Source organism: Artibeus jamaicensis, unplaced genomic scaffold (genome assembly GCF_021234435.1).
Source record: "Artibeus jamaicensis isolate MK-2021 breed Jamaican fruit bat unplaced genomic scaffold, CSHL_Jam_final scaffold_537, whole genome shotgun sequence".
Classification (NCBI taxonomy): Eukaryota; Metazoa; Chordata; class Mammalia; order Chiroptera; family Phyllostomidae; genus Artibeus; species Artibeus jamaicensis.
The window spans coordinates 30,374,015-30,390,812 of record NW_026522047.1 but is presented as its reverse complement, the minus strand read 5'-3'; the positions used below and the strand labels follow the sequence as shown (position 1 = coordinate 30,390,812).

Sequence of the window (16,798 nt, the reverse complement as noted above, 5' to 3'; positions counted from 1 at the left end):
ACTTCTGAGAACCTAGTACTACTCAACACTACTGTAATTACTTCTGAGCAATGATTGATTGCATGCTCTCAGGGGACATTTACCATATAAAACAAGAGTTGGTCAATAGAAATAACAAACCGCTGGGAACATTGGAGACTTTTTTGCAGGGGGTGTGCCCCATGTCACCTGACCTCCCTGACCTGCCAGTGCCAGAGAACACAGGTCACTAGATTGGGACTATACTTTATGGGAAGTTGACCATTCCTCTGTTTTAGAATGTGAAATATCATAAAGAGGAGGAAGTGGACTATTAGGAATAAAGATAGTTATATTTAAAATGGAAAACCATGAATAATAGTCAGGTTTGAAAAATGGAGTAGAGAACATTTGTAAAAGGAAAATTTGCCATTGGTGCACTTTGTAAGAACTCCCCTTGTGAGGGATTACCTGTTCCCCCCAGATAACAGATTCACTCCCATTCTTCATTACAGGAACTTTAGCTCTACGTGATGCTTTTTCAACTGTCTAAATCCTTTTATCTCTATAGCACATATGGCCTCCTACCTTGAAACTGGTAAACACCACTCTGATCTAACTTAATACCTACATTAGAGTTTTAAATATTGTATCACTATGTCCATGTACAGCTATGCTAATGTCTGAAGTAGCTCAGCAGTGCCCAACACATTACAGTTGCCAGCACCACAAAATCCCATTTTCTTTTGCCTAAAAGTGTTTGATATTGAATTTGCTTTCCTCTGGATTGTAATTAACAACATTCTGAACTGCTTACAAGATCCAGTTGACTGGCAGTATTAATCACACATTCACACGGAAATTGGCTAGTGCATTTGATTTTCTTTCTTATGCATTCTTGGCATCTAATCACTGATTAAAACTAAGGAAACAACTCTTTTTACCTTGTTCCATGGCCATTTATTTGCTTTGTATGTTTAGTCTGTAAAGATTCCCCTGCTTCTTTCTGTGGCTCTTCTAAATTTCTATAGACATGGAACAAAACCAAAAACAGTATTTCTTGTCAAGAAGAACAGTTTATTCCAGATAATTAAATCCAGGAATGTTCAAAGAAAACACAGCAAGGAACATAAATTAAATTCTACCAAGGGATATAGGTCGTTGCCCATGAATGGATTCTGACAAAACAATTTTGTGGGAAGCTTTGAAAAGTTATGAATAGTTTTAAAACTTTTGAAAACTAGCATGTTTTATAGAAAAAAACAATGTACATAGTTCTATGTTTTAAAATGTACTTCAGACACTCATAGATGTCTCATCCTTATATTTGATAATATTCTTGGGCTTGTATCTAAAATTTCTGCATATATACTCTTATGAATACTATGGTAGATTTTGTGTGTGTGTGTGTACCAAAATGCCATTTGGAGAAGCAAAGAATAAAATGTAAACATCAAAATACAGTGCATTTAGAAAAACAATGGGAATCTTCCCAATGATGCTAGAACCTTTCTCTTATCCATAAACACTTGAATTATACAGAATTGTTTTGTGATGTAGCCCAGAGTCAGACTCTGTGGTCCAGTGAGATGGAGGGACTTTTCTTATTCACTGACCTTGCATTCTTGCTTAGAGCTGGAACATGATAGAAAATAAACATTTGCTAAGTAAATCAATGAGCAAAAATTATTTAGGCTGTGTTTCTAAATTATTTGCAAAGCAAAAGTGCTGCTTGCACTTGGAAACAAACTAGTAAAATTAAAAATTAGAAATTGAAGCATAATAAAAATGATTAAGAGAAGCAGGTCTTGGGATTTGAGTCTTGTGTCTGATAGACCCTGGCCATAGGACCTTGTCCATTAGCCTTTCCTCATTTGTAAACTGAGGTAAACAATGATACCTGCATCACAGGGTAATTATGATGCTTGACAAGTAACTGGTAGAGGGTAAGTCCCCTATTAGAGGTTGTGGTTATTATTATCGTTATTCCATGATTCTGAACTCTGTGGAAGTATTAAGGAATCATGAAAATATATCAACATCTTGATTTTTCTAGAAGCCATACAGCAATGTCAAAATACTTAGCTGTGATTCTGGAAGTAGAGGAAAAAATGGATCTTGCAGCAGGAGATCTGGTTATGATAAGCTTGCCTATTTGTCTCTGCCCAGCCACCTGGCCTGCCACTAAGCCACCCACTTCCGGTATACCTTCCCAGTATACTTGGTACACACACTCAGAGTTGGGATCCAGCGATTCTGTCACACACAGATAGACACGTTATGACCCCACATATACTGAACCGCTTATAGTTATCAGACTTCTGTGCTTCCTTGTGTTTACATTCCTTACCATTTGGTAGTGTTTGTGCACCAAACATCAGTGCTTACCAATTTTCAAGCTACAGCCTAAGGGCTACGTGCTCTGCCCTTGACCATATCAGACTGAGACAGATTTTATACTTTGTGTATAGCTACATTTTCTTGCGACCATGATTAACTCTTTGTAGACTGTAGAGCACAGGAGAACAGAGACTGTTGATGTATTTTTGTTGATGTATTTTTGACCAGAACCTACCAGGATGTCTAAAAGCTATTAAATGAACAGGTACATAAAAGGTATTAAATGAACAATTGTTAATGACCTCCCACCTTCCTCCCTTAATTTGCTTTCATTTGTGATGATTAAATTTTCTCTGTTTTTACACAGCAGTTAGTTTATATTTTGAATAGTATTATATTTCCATTGACTATAGGCTAATGTTTATATCACCATGGTAATAAGTGTTTAACATTTGTGAGATATATAAATTTTTCTAAAATTCACATTTGATAGGATAAACGTTCTCACATTTAAGCTATATTCAATATCTAGTTTCATAGAATTTTTTAAAAATTATGAATTATGCACACCAAGAAAATACTGTTATAATACCAAAATAATATGAAATAAATATGGGACTGCTCATATTGTTTTTTTTGCTCCAAAATTAAAGCATAAATAAAATTTTCATTAATGAATTTGAGAAGTGTTCTGGATTATAAGCATTCTTATAGTATCTAGAAGTACTTTATCTTAATTTGTTCTTTGGTTTTCATTTTAAAGTGAGGATCATGATGTCATAATGAATGCAAATTTGTAACCCGGACCTAATATACTTTATGTTGGTATGATATATTGTAAAGATTTTTAGAATATATTTTTTCTTGGTTCCAGATTGTTCATCTTGATTTCCTGTGCTGGAAATGTAGTGGTATCATTCGTAGGTTCAAATCCAAGGTAGAAGATATATTTGTAGTCAGAAAGGGGAAATGAAATATTTGGGAAATTTAGAAGCCTTAAGGTTATTGGAACAAATCGCACACAGATGCAGAACATTAAACATCTGAATTATCCACACCCGCTAAAAAGACTTGGTTTCCTATGTGGAAATAGAGAAGTTTTCCATTAAATGTTGTTTTCTTATTTTATATAAGCATTCTTTTATGGGCGTAATATAGTATAGGATAATAATATAGGGATTTTTTTTGTTTGTTTGACTTGTTTTCTCTCCTGTTTAATACCAGCTTTGCAGGTCATATGGTTTCAGTCATAACTACTCTACTCTGCTGTGATGACTGCCAACATGACAGGCAATATGTGAAAGGATGGATGTTCTAATAACACTTCATTTATGGAACCAGGTGGTGGACCTGGCCCATGGGTCTTAGATGCAGACCGGTGGTTCAGTTTAATGTTTAAGCCTGTGTCTCCGAGAGACATTTCTAGGGTTCAAATCCCACCTTCACTTCTAAGTAGCTGTACACTCTTTAACAGATTACTCAATCTGTCTCTGCTTTACTTTTTTCATTTGCAAAATGGGATTGATATTAAAAGCACTTACCTCTTAGAAATACAGAACGTGTTTAGCATACTTCCTGGCACAGGGCAAGTGAGCAGTAACTTCAAGCCACTATTTTCTTAATTTCTTTAAATCTTGTTAAGTGTTCTTATAGTTACAGTGAAGATTCCTGATATTTAAAGGTCCTTATTTTATTTATTAAGCAAAGTATTTTCATGTCTTTCTGTCATATGAATGAATTTTAAGTTTAATATATCAGTGTAAAAGTAACCAGGACACGTTCCATATATTCCAAAGGATTTTTACCCCAATTGGCCGAGTTTATCAGAGACAATTAAGGAATATCTCAATGGCACTGTCCTTTTCGCACCATCTATTTTATTTATGTGTTTAATCTGTTGTGAATCAGGGAGCATAAAATGTTCTCTGAAAAATAAAAGGCTCACCAAAGTGTTATAAATGCATTCTTTCAGGGTCCCAGGGCATCACGTGGAGAAATGAGTGGTACTTGGTGATAAGTGTGACAGTGGGGTCTGAAACAGTGTGTCACACACGGATAGTTCCTTTGCACTCAGTGCCCACACTCTTATCTCGTGATCAAATCACACATCAAGTATTTCCTCAAAGGGGAGCTGCCTCTTTGTGAAACTTGCTGGCTTAACAATTATACCAGTCGTTCTTCTCATAATAGGGGAAGATGTGTAAATGGGGCTGTCATAACATTTAACACATTAAAAATGGATTTCCATTGCTATTTTTTCACTCGTAGAATTAGCAGCACCTCAGTCATTGACACATAGCAAGCAATAACAGTTAAATTTAGGGAAATTCCAAGGTTTTGTATGAGAGGGTTTAGAGGATACATAATTACAAAATACAGAAATTCTATGAAATTTATTCTTGTGCACTTATAAAGATTAAAAATAAGTAGGGCAACAAATTATTTTGGAGGTTTGAATGAAAAAATGTAATTGTTTTAGAAAGGTTAACAATAAGGGGTATTTTTCCCAGGGGTACATTTCACTTGAATATACATATTTTTCTGATTGTTTTATTCTTTGAAAATAAATAGGCTCTTTCATTTTGGTTGGGGACTTTTGGCTCAATCTCTCCTTCCCTGAAGAAAATAGGGCCCAAAACATTCTACTTCTGAATGTGTTTGTGACTATGTCCTATTAGGGTGAGATTTGAGACCAAGTAGGCACCATTTTGTCTCTTACTAGCTTGTGGAAAAAAGGTTTTGGTGGTAGGGGTGGTTTTTTTTTTCAGGATTTATCCGAATAGAGGCCAATGGGTCAAGGTTGGGAAGTTGGATAAGAAGGTTTAAAGGCAGGGAAATGGGTGGGCATTAGGGGCTGTATGAAAAGTCTAGGAAGAGGCACAAATTCAATGGATAAGGAGGAGAATCCCAGTGAAGAATGAGTAGAGCACAGATTAACATTTATATACCGAGCCAAGATACTGATCACTGCTCAGGATTGTGCTGAGAATTCTCTGCAAGGTCAAGGAGCCTTATACTAAGGCAGAAGCCATCATTCAGCATCAGACACCCAGGAGGACTGATGTTGTAAGGATTTACCTAATGGATTGCAGTTTAAATCCTGCAAGCAAACGGCAGTTTGGAGGGTCTGTATCTGTGCATACAAAGACATGCTGTTATGAAAGACGGCTAGGTGATATTTGGAGATCTTACAACGGACTGCATGACTCAGGGGGCTTTCTAGTTATTCCTTGCTGTGTAACAAACCACCTGAATGCATAGGGGCATAAAACCAATGTGTTATTATCTATCATGGGTCTGTGCTGTGACTATGCTTATATGTATATTTATCACTTTGAATCTCAAAAGTGATTCCAGTAAACAGGTGATGGGTTTGAGTCATTTGAAAGTTCAGAATGGCTCTCTCACATGTAGGCGATGGATCTGGATGCCAGATGTGGCATGAGCTTCTCTCATGGTGGCTGAATGAAAGGCTCTTTGTAAACTAGACCCACGAGTTCTTGAAATTCACTCTGCCAAGTTCTATTGGGCAACTGAGTCATGAAAGCCACACTGTTTCCAAAGGGAGGAGGGTGAGGCTTCGTCTGTTGTGAGTAGCAGGATGAATGCGTAGTGGGGGAAGCAATTGACGGAGGCCGTCTTAGGGGACGACCCAGGGCTGCAGCACAGCAGCTTCCGATTCTTCATCTCAAACTTCATATTGTGGCAGTTTAGTAAAAGATAATATGACATCACTAGGATGCTTTCCCTGCTATAATAATAATAGGCACTGATTTTAAGTGCTTATTGTGAACTAGAAACGAGACTAATACTTTACATGTAATACTTTACTAATTTAATCTTTACACAGCTTGAGGATATTATTAATTCTCAGTTTCTATAGAAGAAAACTTAAGGGTAATTGAAATGTCAGAGTAAGGGAAAGATAGGGGATTCTAATCTTATCAGAAACCGTACTCTTGATGTCCTATTATATCTTTCTTTGTGTTTTCTTCATCTTCAAAATTTGTAACTCACTGATTGAAACAGTTAAGCTAGGATTTGAAACTTTATACCAAGATAAGTTTGTTCTTAAATTTTCACAGTTACTATTTCTGGAATTTCCATACATTTTCCTCATAATTTATTCAAAATTTGAAAAACATATGAATGACATCATTGATAAAACACTGTTGGCTTTGGAGGAATTCACTTTTGGTCAATTATTAAAAATGACATTTTAAATAGTGTAGCACTCATGAAATAAAATTCTTAAGTTCTTAATAGAATAAAATATGGTTATAGATACCATAGAGTTAAACAAGTATTATCAAGTGGGACTCTGCCAAGTGAAAAAAAAAAGACTGAGAAGGAATCTCGGTGAGGGGCTTCCTTGTTCAGCTCAGCGGGAGGCCAGTACGATCACTTCCTAGACTTCATTGTGCAGACTCAGTAATGATACAGGGCCCGTGGGTATAGTTGGCAATGTCATAGCTGAACTGACGTATTTATTCATCTTGTCTCTGGGACTAAGGTTTCTAGGTTCCCAAAGTCATTTACAAGGGGGTTCTGTGAATTTGTAAAGCAGTCTTAGGAATCTTATACCACATGAATTTTTTGCGAAGCTATAATTGGTTAAAGTATATCTCGTGTGTGAAATGGCTCATGTGACTAAATTATTATTATTATTTTAATGTCATTTGAGTGTTATAGGTGGACACTAATTAACTACATAAGTGTAATATACACATTATTTAAATACACATTGTAGCCTATGTACATGAATATGTATGATGAGTATGTGTATTCCAAATGGTTGACTACATGTAAAGGTCCTGTATAAAAATCCCAGATTTTCTTTTTTTTTCCTTAAATTTTATTTTATTTTCAGTGAGAGGGGAGGAAGAAAGGCAGAGAAACTTCAATCAGTTGCCTCTCACACACCCCCAACTGGGAACCTGGCCTGCAACCCAGGCAGGTACCCTGACTGGGACCCAAACTGGCAACCCTTTGGTTTGCAGGCCAGCACTCAATCCACTGAGCCACACCAGCCAGAGCTAAAAATCCCAGATTTTCTACTGTCTGACTTCAGATAGGGAGAGAAGTACTATGGAAATATTATCACCTAAACTATTTTGGTATAGATTGGTCACAAAATTTTCTACCACACCTAGAAATGGACTGGCATATTTTTAGGATATCAGTATGTTGTATCAGGAATACCCTCTACTGATAATCATTGCTGCAACACTTATTATATTCTTTCTATGTACCTCCAAGGGTATAATCTTCTGTGTCTAATTTTATCCTTATGTAATACTTTTCTTTTGCTTAAAAATACTTTATAATAGTTGTGTAATATAAATTATAGAATGCTTATGGAATGTGAGGGGAGACTTCCTCCCCCCAAAACAGAATGAACTTCTCGAGGGTGGGCACCTTGTTGTAGTCCAGGCTTTCCCTGCTACCTGAGTGTTCTGGGAACCCATCTGTATCATTGTACCAGCTGATGTCGTTGTGAGAGGCTGTGTTCTGCTTCAGTGAATTTTTTTGAAGATTCTTTCAACACGTTTGCCCATTTCATATGGGTGATTTGTGAGCACACCTCAGGGAGGTGCCCACGTGGGAGGTGAGTGTTTAGCAGTTTTTGACCAAATAAACTGCATGACACCTTCCCTATTCACCTGATCTCACACCGAGGGACGTTTTTGTTTCTTTGCTTTCCCAATGAAAAAAGTCTTCAAAGGGAAACGTTTTGCAGGTGTGGAAGAGTGAAAGCAAACCCACAGAAGCACTAAAAGTCATCAACATTGACAAGTTCAAAAACTGTTTTGAGCGGAGGAAAAAAATCTTGATAGGTGTATTGCATCAAATAGAGAGTAATTTGAAGGTGACTGACGTTTAAACATGTAAGAATAAATAGACATTTTTAAAATAAATAAACTCCTCGGTTTTTTGGCTCCCCCCTATTTGACAAAATGGTGTCCAGTAGACATCAATAGTACCTGTATTGATTATTATTTTGAAGTGTCATGCTTAGTTAGCACCATCTTTTCAAATATGTATTTTAGTAAAGTTTTATTGCCAATACAATTCTTTATAGCCACTTAAACAGTTTCAGTGGCTTAATAATGGCTAACACGATGCCTGAGCATTACCCTTTTTATGTTCATCTCTAGGCATTGTGGAGTGGTTGGGCATAAGATCCTTTCCCAATTGATTACATATCAAAATCTATGAAGATGCTTAAGTAATCCCTGACCTAGTTTTCTAACCCATATTATTCCTTCAGGCAAGTACAGCTGTAGTAGTGAATAAAGTAATTCAGCAGCTGATCTTTGGATATAAACTTGTCCTCAGATCTATTTCCTCTGGCCAAAGCCTGGTTATAACCAGTTTTTCTCACAAGAAATTCATTTCTCCATTCTGGGCATGGTGTTTTTTTCCCCCAGTGATCACCTTCTTAAGCTTATGTTCTCTATTTATAAGAAAATAGATGCTTAGACATTTTTTGTATGAGTTGCTTATTATAGCAAAATATTATAAACACCACAGAAGCACAGGCATACAAAGAGGTAACTACCTGACGATACATCCACATAAAAAGATATTCAACATTAAATAGTTTGACAAAGCATTAATACAGTTGTAAAGTGCTCTTGATAAAATGTTCCACAAAAATGTTAGGAATAAAATGGAATGTACGATGTTATGTCACTATAGTAAACCATCTGTGAAAAAAATCTGTTATCGTCAGCAACTCATCATGGCACGATATGTTGATTCATTTGTCTTTTTGTATTTCCCAGTAACTCTGATCAGTAGTACTCAGAAAGGTGGTTTTCCCCCCTCAGAAGACATTTGGCAATATTTGGTGACATTTCAACTTGTCACACCTTGAAGGAAGTCCCAACTGGTCTCTCATTGCTAGAGGGCCGGGAGACTGCTAAACAGTCTGCAGTGACAGGATGGCCACACCCTCCCAACACGACAAAGAATTATTTGGCCTACGTATTAATAATGCCAAGGTTGGAAAACCATGCTCTGCATTATATATGCATTTTATTTAGGATTGGGAAAAACAAAGCACTAAAACCATAAGGAAAATGCGTAAGTAATAGGATACCAAATTTTGTTACACAGATAACCTTTAAAAAAGAACACGTATTTTGGTAAATATTAGAAATTGGTGAAAGCGTAATGTTAAATTCTTGTTGCTTCTGGAATTCACTGATGCGAGATTTGGAACAAGAGTGACAACAATTCACCTTGGCCTGTTGGGACACTCAGGCTTAGTTTCACTCATGGAAACCTGCATTTCTCCAATTGAGGGTATTGCTCGCAGTTGTTTCTTAACTCCCTAGTTAGCTTATTTTGGATCTAAATTATAGCCTGAGACAAACCAATATTCACACAAAGCCTTTGAGACCAAAAAAAAACCCACAAAAAAACTGCGCCCGAATAAACACTTACATGAAATACTTTTATTTCACATCCTGGCAAAACTCCTAAAATTTAATGAGGTGAAACCACTTTTAAGGAAAAAAAAGTCCAGTGATATAAAAAGACAAAGAAAATGATCTAAAAATAGCTGATAGGCTAACTACCAGTATTTTGCTTTTTTGTATCAGATACCCATATAGGCCAAACTTTGAGATCGCCCTGGACATAGCCCAAAAACCCTGACTCATGTTTTATATTATGATTATGGATCTTATAACTATGGTCCAAAAGGAACCCAGTAGGATCATGTTATTCTAAAGGAAGTTATATGTGGTTGAGGTTGAATTTTGCCATAACATTACACATACATACACTTTTCTTTTAACCTGCAAAGATGTTGCATGTTTCAAGCATTATGTGTTGTGTTAAACATGTTGCTTTCATGTTGCCAGTGTTGTTGATGTGAGTTTCACACCTATTCCCCTCTCTGGATCCCTGCCTTATTGACACAGATGGTATCACTATTGCAATAAAAACATGCCCACATCTTCTTAGATGATGCCACTGGCAGCTGTACCACTGCAGAATAGTCTTAGGTGACAGCAGAAACACTTGGCTTGTTGCATTAACTGCTACAGTCTGCAATGAACAGGACAGGCTACATGTAGCTTTAAAAATACTGTCTGCATCCAACATTTGGACATTACTTTCACAAATGTCATGAAGACTCTATGGCTTCTTTTAAAAAACTAAAGGACTTTATCAGCAGTGATGAGAACTTGTCCAGTGGTGATGAGGCACAAAGATATTGACAGAGATGAGCCTGGCCCTTGTGAGTAGCTGGTATGCGTTAGCACCCCCTTTATGCCAGATGTTGTGCTGGTATTTTATATATATTTTTATAACTAACCCATGCAGTAATCTTACCAGGTAGGTGTTATTTTCCAACTTTATTCACATGGTTCTGAGATTTAGATCATCGCCTTTCCTAAAGCCACACAGCCAGTAAGTGGTAAAGCCAGCCTTAAAATACAAGTTTTCCTGTTTCCAAATCGATCACTCATGTGCTCATTGTCCAACTTTTAGTTGCACTTCAGGAGAAGCTCCAGTCCTTGTTCCTGCATGGAATGATCTCCAAACAGTGAAATACACCATGGTCAGAAAAAAGGAAAGATAGGAAATGAGTGTGTTATGATCTTCAGCTATGAGTTTAGAGACTTTGAGTGGAGTAATTTAATTTGAAAGCTTAGTTTTCTAAGAATTCTTTTTTAAAATTTAATTATTTTTCAAATACAGTTTTCTGCCTTTTATTCCCTTTCCAGCCCACCCCCTGCTCTCCACCTCCCTCCCATTTCCATCCCCCTCAGCTATTGTCCATGTGTCCTTTACACTAGTTCCTCTAAATCCCTCCCCTTTTTCTCCTGAAATTCCCTCCCCTCTGGTTGCTGTCCCCCTGTTCTCTATTTCAGTGTATTTGTTTTTATTTTGCTTGCTTGTTTGTTTTGTTGTTTAGCTTCCTGTTAAAGGTGAGATAATATGGTATTTGTCTTTCAACACCTGCCTTATTTCACTCAGCATAATGCTTTCCATTTCCATCCATGCTGTTGCAAAGGGTAGAAGCTCCTTCTTTCTTTCTGCTGCATAGAATTCCATTGTGTAAATGTACCACAATTTTTTGATCCATTCATTTACTGATGGGCACCTAGGTTACTTCCAGCTCTTGGCTATTGTAAATTGTGCTGCTATAAACATTGGGGTGCATAGGTTCTTTTGGATTGGTGTTTTAGGGTTCTTAGGATATAATCCCAGTAGTCTATTATGCTAAAATTATTTTAAAAGAGACTAAACAATCAATATTTAATTAGCCAATGGTGTTATTCTTCCTTAATTTAATCCCAGATAATTTTGCAGAACAGAACCTATCCAAGTGGTCTGCCATAACTGCCCCTCTCTTAATATAACCCTGGGGCAACATATATGATAAGACAGATAGATGTCTTCTGTGGCTTTTCTTTCTTTTTTTCTTTCCTTCTCTTTCATTTGAAGTCAGTGAGGTAGGGTTGCAGAAGATGGTACTGAATGATTAATTACAATAAAGAACAACTTTTGTAGTAATTGAAAATTCTTGAATAAATACATTAGAGAAATATATTTATGCCTGTAAAAATACATGCCACGTTTTCCTCTCTGTACATTGAAAGATGTTAGCAAAATTGAGGAAGGAGATGAAAACAGTCTCTCCTTGGCCTTTCTACATTTCCTGTGTTCTGCAGCTTTCCATTGAACTGGCTTTGTGGGTCCAAGAGTATTGAGCTAGGACATCCTTCATCAACCAGCTTCACCATGTGATGCTCTTACTTACTATAGTGAAAATGGCTTATTAATTTAAACAGCAAAACCTGGTCTATTTTATGTAAAAGGTAATATGTATGAGGTACTTGTACAAGAGTTTTAGGGTATAAAAACAGTCAATAAAATAGTCCATTTGACTTTATTCTTTTTACTTTTTTTTATACTATACTTTGCCCCACTTTTATGTTGTATGCTCATGTTTTTAAAAACTACATACTAAATCCATAGTAATGTTTCTTTTCCATATCAAAGATTCAAACTTTAGGCAACATTGAATTGGGTATGTATTTTGTTAAGCTTCAAATTGCATTTTAATGAACTCCTTAGATAATCAATTAATAAGTGACTGATTTGCATAAAGTATATTTATACTGTATGGACTAGTTGAAAATCACTTGGTGTTTTCCCTACTATATTAATGGTTCTATTTACTATTATACTAGTGGAAAATGAAATTGTATAATTGGAAATTGGCAAGACATTTTTATAGCTTATTAGCTCAGGGTAATTATCTGCATGTTATATTGCACATTGAATTGCAGTTTAAAGTATTGCATTATAATATTTAGGTAAAGTGGCAATGTAAAATAGTTAAATTGTTAGAGTAACCATTGACTTATGCTGAAAATGAACACATTTATTGAAAAAGACATTTCTATAACATGCAAACAATGTGTTCTCTTTTGATAACTGTTGTTTTTCTCTTGTTCCTTTTTTTATTTTTTATTTATTTTTTTTATAATTTGCTGCTTGCCATTGCAGGAAGTAGAGGTTTGTATTCAGCTTCTGTATTTCATATTTTAGATTTTATATGAATCTTTTACATTTTAATTTCTCATGTACACTCAATCCACATTATTTTCTCTCTTAGGATGATTATTTTCGCACTTGGAGTCCAGGAAAGGCCTTCGATCAGGGTAAGGGTCTAATTATTTTTAAATAAAAAATTATACATGTTTATAATTATTGTTTTGGACATGGTATTAATTGTCTTGTTATTTAAAATACTGAATAGGACAGTTGAGATGAATGGAAAAATTTTATGCAATAATTGCTTTCATTTCAGAATAATGTAGCTGGAAATACAGTTAATTAGTAACGTGGTTATGTCAAGATGTCTCATTAGATACATAACTTAGGTTACTGATTTAGGTTTCTGAATGATACCATTCCCAGTTTTCTTAGTTGAAACAAGTCACTTCATCCACTTTTTAAATATATTCAAGTGCATTCACTTGGAAATAATTTGTGTAAAATTTCAAAACATATGGCTTTGATGTCTCTTTTTGTTTTATTTAAAATAGACCTGACTGGTGATTAGACCCAGCTGGGGTCATAATAAGGTCAAAATGAAAAGTCTCACAAATAATTAGGGTTCCCCTTTCCCCCCCACAACCTGTGTATACAGTTTGTAGTTTTGGTTTGATTACTTGAGAAGAAAAAGCAGGAAATATGCATGAGAAAAGAAGTACTTCCATTTGCACAGTGAGAATGAAACTTCAAACTCAAATGCAAAGGTGATTATATAAATAATTAAACAGATTTGTTTACTGAATTGCAACAGTGTGGTAATTGCTGGGGGAAGGAGGGTGGGTGGAGATGCAGGAAACTGTAGGGGAATAAACAGTAATAAAAAACACTTAAGAGAACAATAGAACTGGAAACTCTTCAAAGTTTGAAAGAAATTTCTTCTTTCCATAGCCTATAGTAACCTTACAAAAAATTTCTCTGTGAAGTAGCATCACTTAAAAATAGTACTCATTGCCCTGGCTGGTGTGGCTAAGTGGATTGAGCACCAGCCTGCCAACCAGTGGGTGTCAGGCCAGGCCCTCAGTGAGGGGTGTGTGAGAGGCAACTGCACATTGAGGTTTCTCTCCCTCTTTTGCTCCCTCCCTTACATGCTGCCTAGAAATAAATAAATAAAATCTTCTAAAAATAGTGATCATATTAAAGAAGGAGTCATAATATGTTATTAAAGGAGGCTTAGGGTATGTCGATATGTTTCCAAACTTTTGATTTAATATTTTGAATGAATGCTACAACAGCCAACTTCTCTGAGAGGGGACGGCCCCAGGTGCACCTGGACAGGGAATGCTGTCAACGATGACCTTAACCTGCATTTTGAAACAGTCCTGCATATCCAGTTCCCTCTGTAACATTAGTTTATTTCTCCTGCACTTTATGTGATTTTGCTATTACTTTCCAGCATGCTTGTGGTGTCTGCATTTTGAAATTCTGAAAAGAAATAATTTTGATTGGCTACTAATAAGTCAAGTGAAAGGCACTAAAAGACACACAATGAAAAAATGACATGTACTGAGATATATTTATTTGCAAACTTCCTTGGGAAATGAATTTTATGATAGAATCATAAACCTTGAAAAATTGGAGTTATGTATGAAATGGATGTTAACACTTAAATTTGACATACTTAGTGCATCCAATTACAATAAAGATGCTTTGTTTTTTTATTTCTGTGTGTGACAATGTATTGAATTGTGATTTATCTCTCACTAAAAAATAAAAATTAAAAAGATTGCTATAGGGATGCTTTTAAACCTTAATATACTTTAAAACTGATGTACTTTAATTTCAAAGAGGCTCTCAACCTAGTAACTTGTCAAAAATCATCACCTTCATGAGGCAAGGAGGAAGCTCATTAGATGATGGTAGCTGGTATTTATAAAGAATGTACATGGTTGAGTCAGTGTTCTATGTATTGAACATATTCATTTAATCTTGAAAAGAACCCTGCCAGGCTGATTTTGGAAGGTGAGGCACTGGAGGAGATAAAGCTCTTGTCCGAGGTCACACTTCTCCAAGGTGACCGTCCGAATTGGGATCCAGGCAGTCTGATCCCGGAACCCCACTTCCTTGCTAGTGTGGGGTGCTGTTCCTCACTTGCTAGCTCTATAATAAAATAATGGCATGCTAACAGAATTTTCTAAGTGTATGCTTTAAAAATAAGTATTTGCTTGAATGGTCATTAGAAATAGAGCTTGAAGCTTTGTTTCTATGTTTTAGACAGTATTTTGTAGGCTATCAAACCCTGAGTTTTGGCTGATGGAACAGGTGTGGTTGGTAAACGTATATAGAAAAGTGTTATATAGTAAAAAAAATTATTTTGAGATACCTGCATTTTTATTTTGTTTGTTTTTTTGCTTTGAGTTAAATAAACCAACCCATTGGTAGACCATACCCAGAGTAAGGAAAATTATTGTTTTCCCATCTAGTTCTGAATAGGATAGAGTACATCGTATGGATAGAATAGACCTGACATAAGTTAACTTGTAATATGTTTCTTGTTCTTCCTGATAATAGAGTCTTCTGTCAAGTATTATTTTTAAAACCTGATTGAACTATTGAATATAAAATAATTTAGAAAACTTTTTAATGAATGTTTATAGTTTGTTAGATATTAAATTTTAATTGGTTTATGAACTGCCATAGCACGTCAATATAAGTTTATTTTTCACACTTTCTTTTTGGGGAGTTTGCATATTTCATGAAAGGAGTGACAAAAAATTGCCTTAGCATTACATTTTATATGTTTCTACTTAGGCTATTTTAAACTATATTTATTATCACATTTACTTCCATTTATATAGATTACTTCTCAAAATATGCAGAATTCAAAGCAGCACTAATGATAATGTTAATTAATATTTCATAATATACATGGCATTTTTTCTTAGCCCCAAACTCTGCTGTACCTATATGCTTAAATGTGAACACACATACATATACAAACAAACATATATTTTTACACACAAACACACATTTGCACCTATAAAATAACTTCTAGGTGTGATTGTTCATACATAGCTTATCTACCTTTTGGTTTATCTATAAGCGAAAATTTAACTATAACCATGTGATTTTGCTTTACATACATAGCTTATGTAAATTTATTTTCATTAATCAGACATTTTCACTTTGTGTACCAAAAAAGTTAAGGCTTTTGGTAAAATATAATGGTTTCAAAGGAATTTAAGTAAAACTATTTTGGTGATGGTAAATCTACTGTAATATAAAATAAAGCACATTGATGCCACATATAAATTGCTTTGGTTATCTCCACTGGAAATGCCTACACCGTTACTTCTCTTCATTAGCGTGGCTAATCATGAATTGACACAATAGAAATCGACTGAAGAATAGTTTTAATGAGGACATGCATCTTCTTGAATACAGCATATAAATTCTTTGCTTATGATGACAAAGGGAAGAAGAGATGCATGGATGAAGCCAAGTGGTAGCATGATAAGTATTTTAATGAATTCTTTGCATAGATATGCTGTGGCTTTAAAAAGATTTGCTTCTTCTCACTTCACTGCCTTAACCCTTCCTCGTTTTTGGATGACCTGTCAGTTTGGGTGTGTAAGTGATAACTCACTGAAGTTTTTAGCAGTAATTCCTGACCGTTGTTTAGAGACTCTACTTAAGCTGAAGTGCTGTGTTTACAAGGTTCACCTTTTATTCAAAAGGGTTTCTGGGTTTGTTTTGTTGTTTTTGTTTTGTTGTTTTGTTTTTGTGGGCATCTTTTTTTTCCTGCAGGATTTGGTATCTAGGTGCCCTGAAGTGAAAGAGATGGAAGCAAAATGTGCTTTCTGTATTTCCCTAACTTTGCTCTTTAACCAGCTTGGAGCTTCTCCACTCATCTTCAATGGCAGCAAATTATAATCAATGGACTAATAGTAAAGAGGTGAAATTTAAATAGATCCAG

The 16,798-nt window shown here is 35.5% G+C and overlaps 1 protein-coding gene across 2 annotated transcripts in view; it reads left to right on the top strand.

The window, feature by feature from the left end:
- The window catches only part of SPOCK3 (SPARC (osteonectin), cwcv and kazal like domains proteoglycan 3), a 299,078-nt gene that overhangs the window by 104,835 nt on the left and 177,445 nt on the right, over positions 1-16,798 (top strand). For both annotated transcript variants that reach the window (XM_053658095.1, XM_053658094.1), the window contains exon 3: positions 12,944-12,989. In XM_053658095.1, coding sequence (XP_053514070.1) covers positions 12,944-12,989 — 46 coding nt within the window. The remainder of the gene's footprint in view (positions 1-12,943; positions 12,990-16,798) is intronic.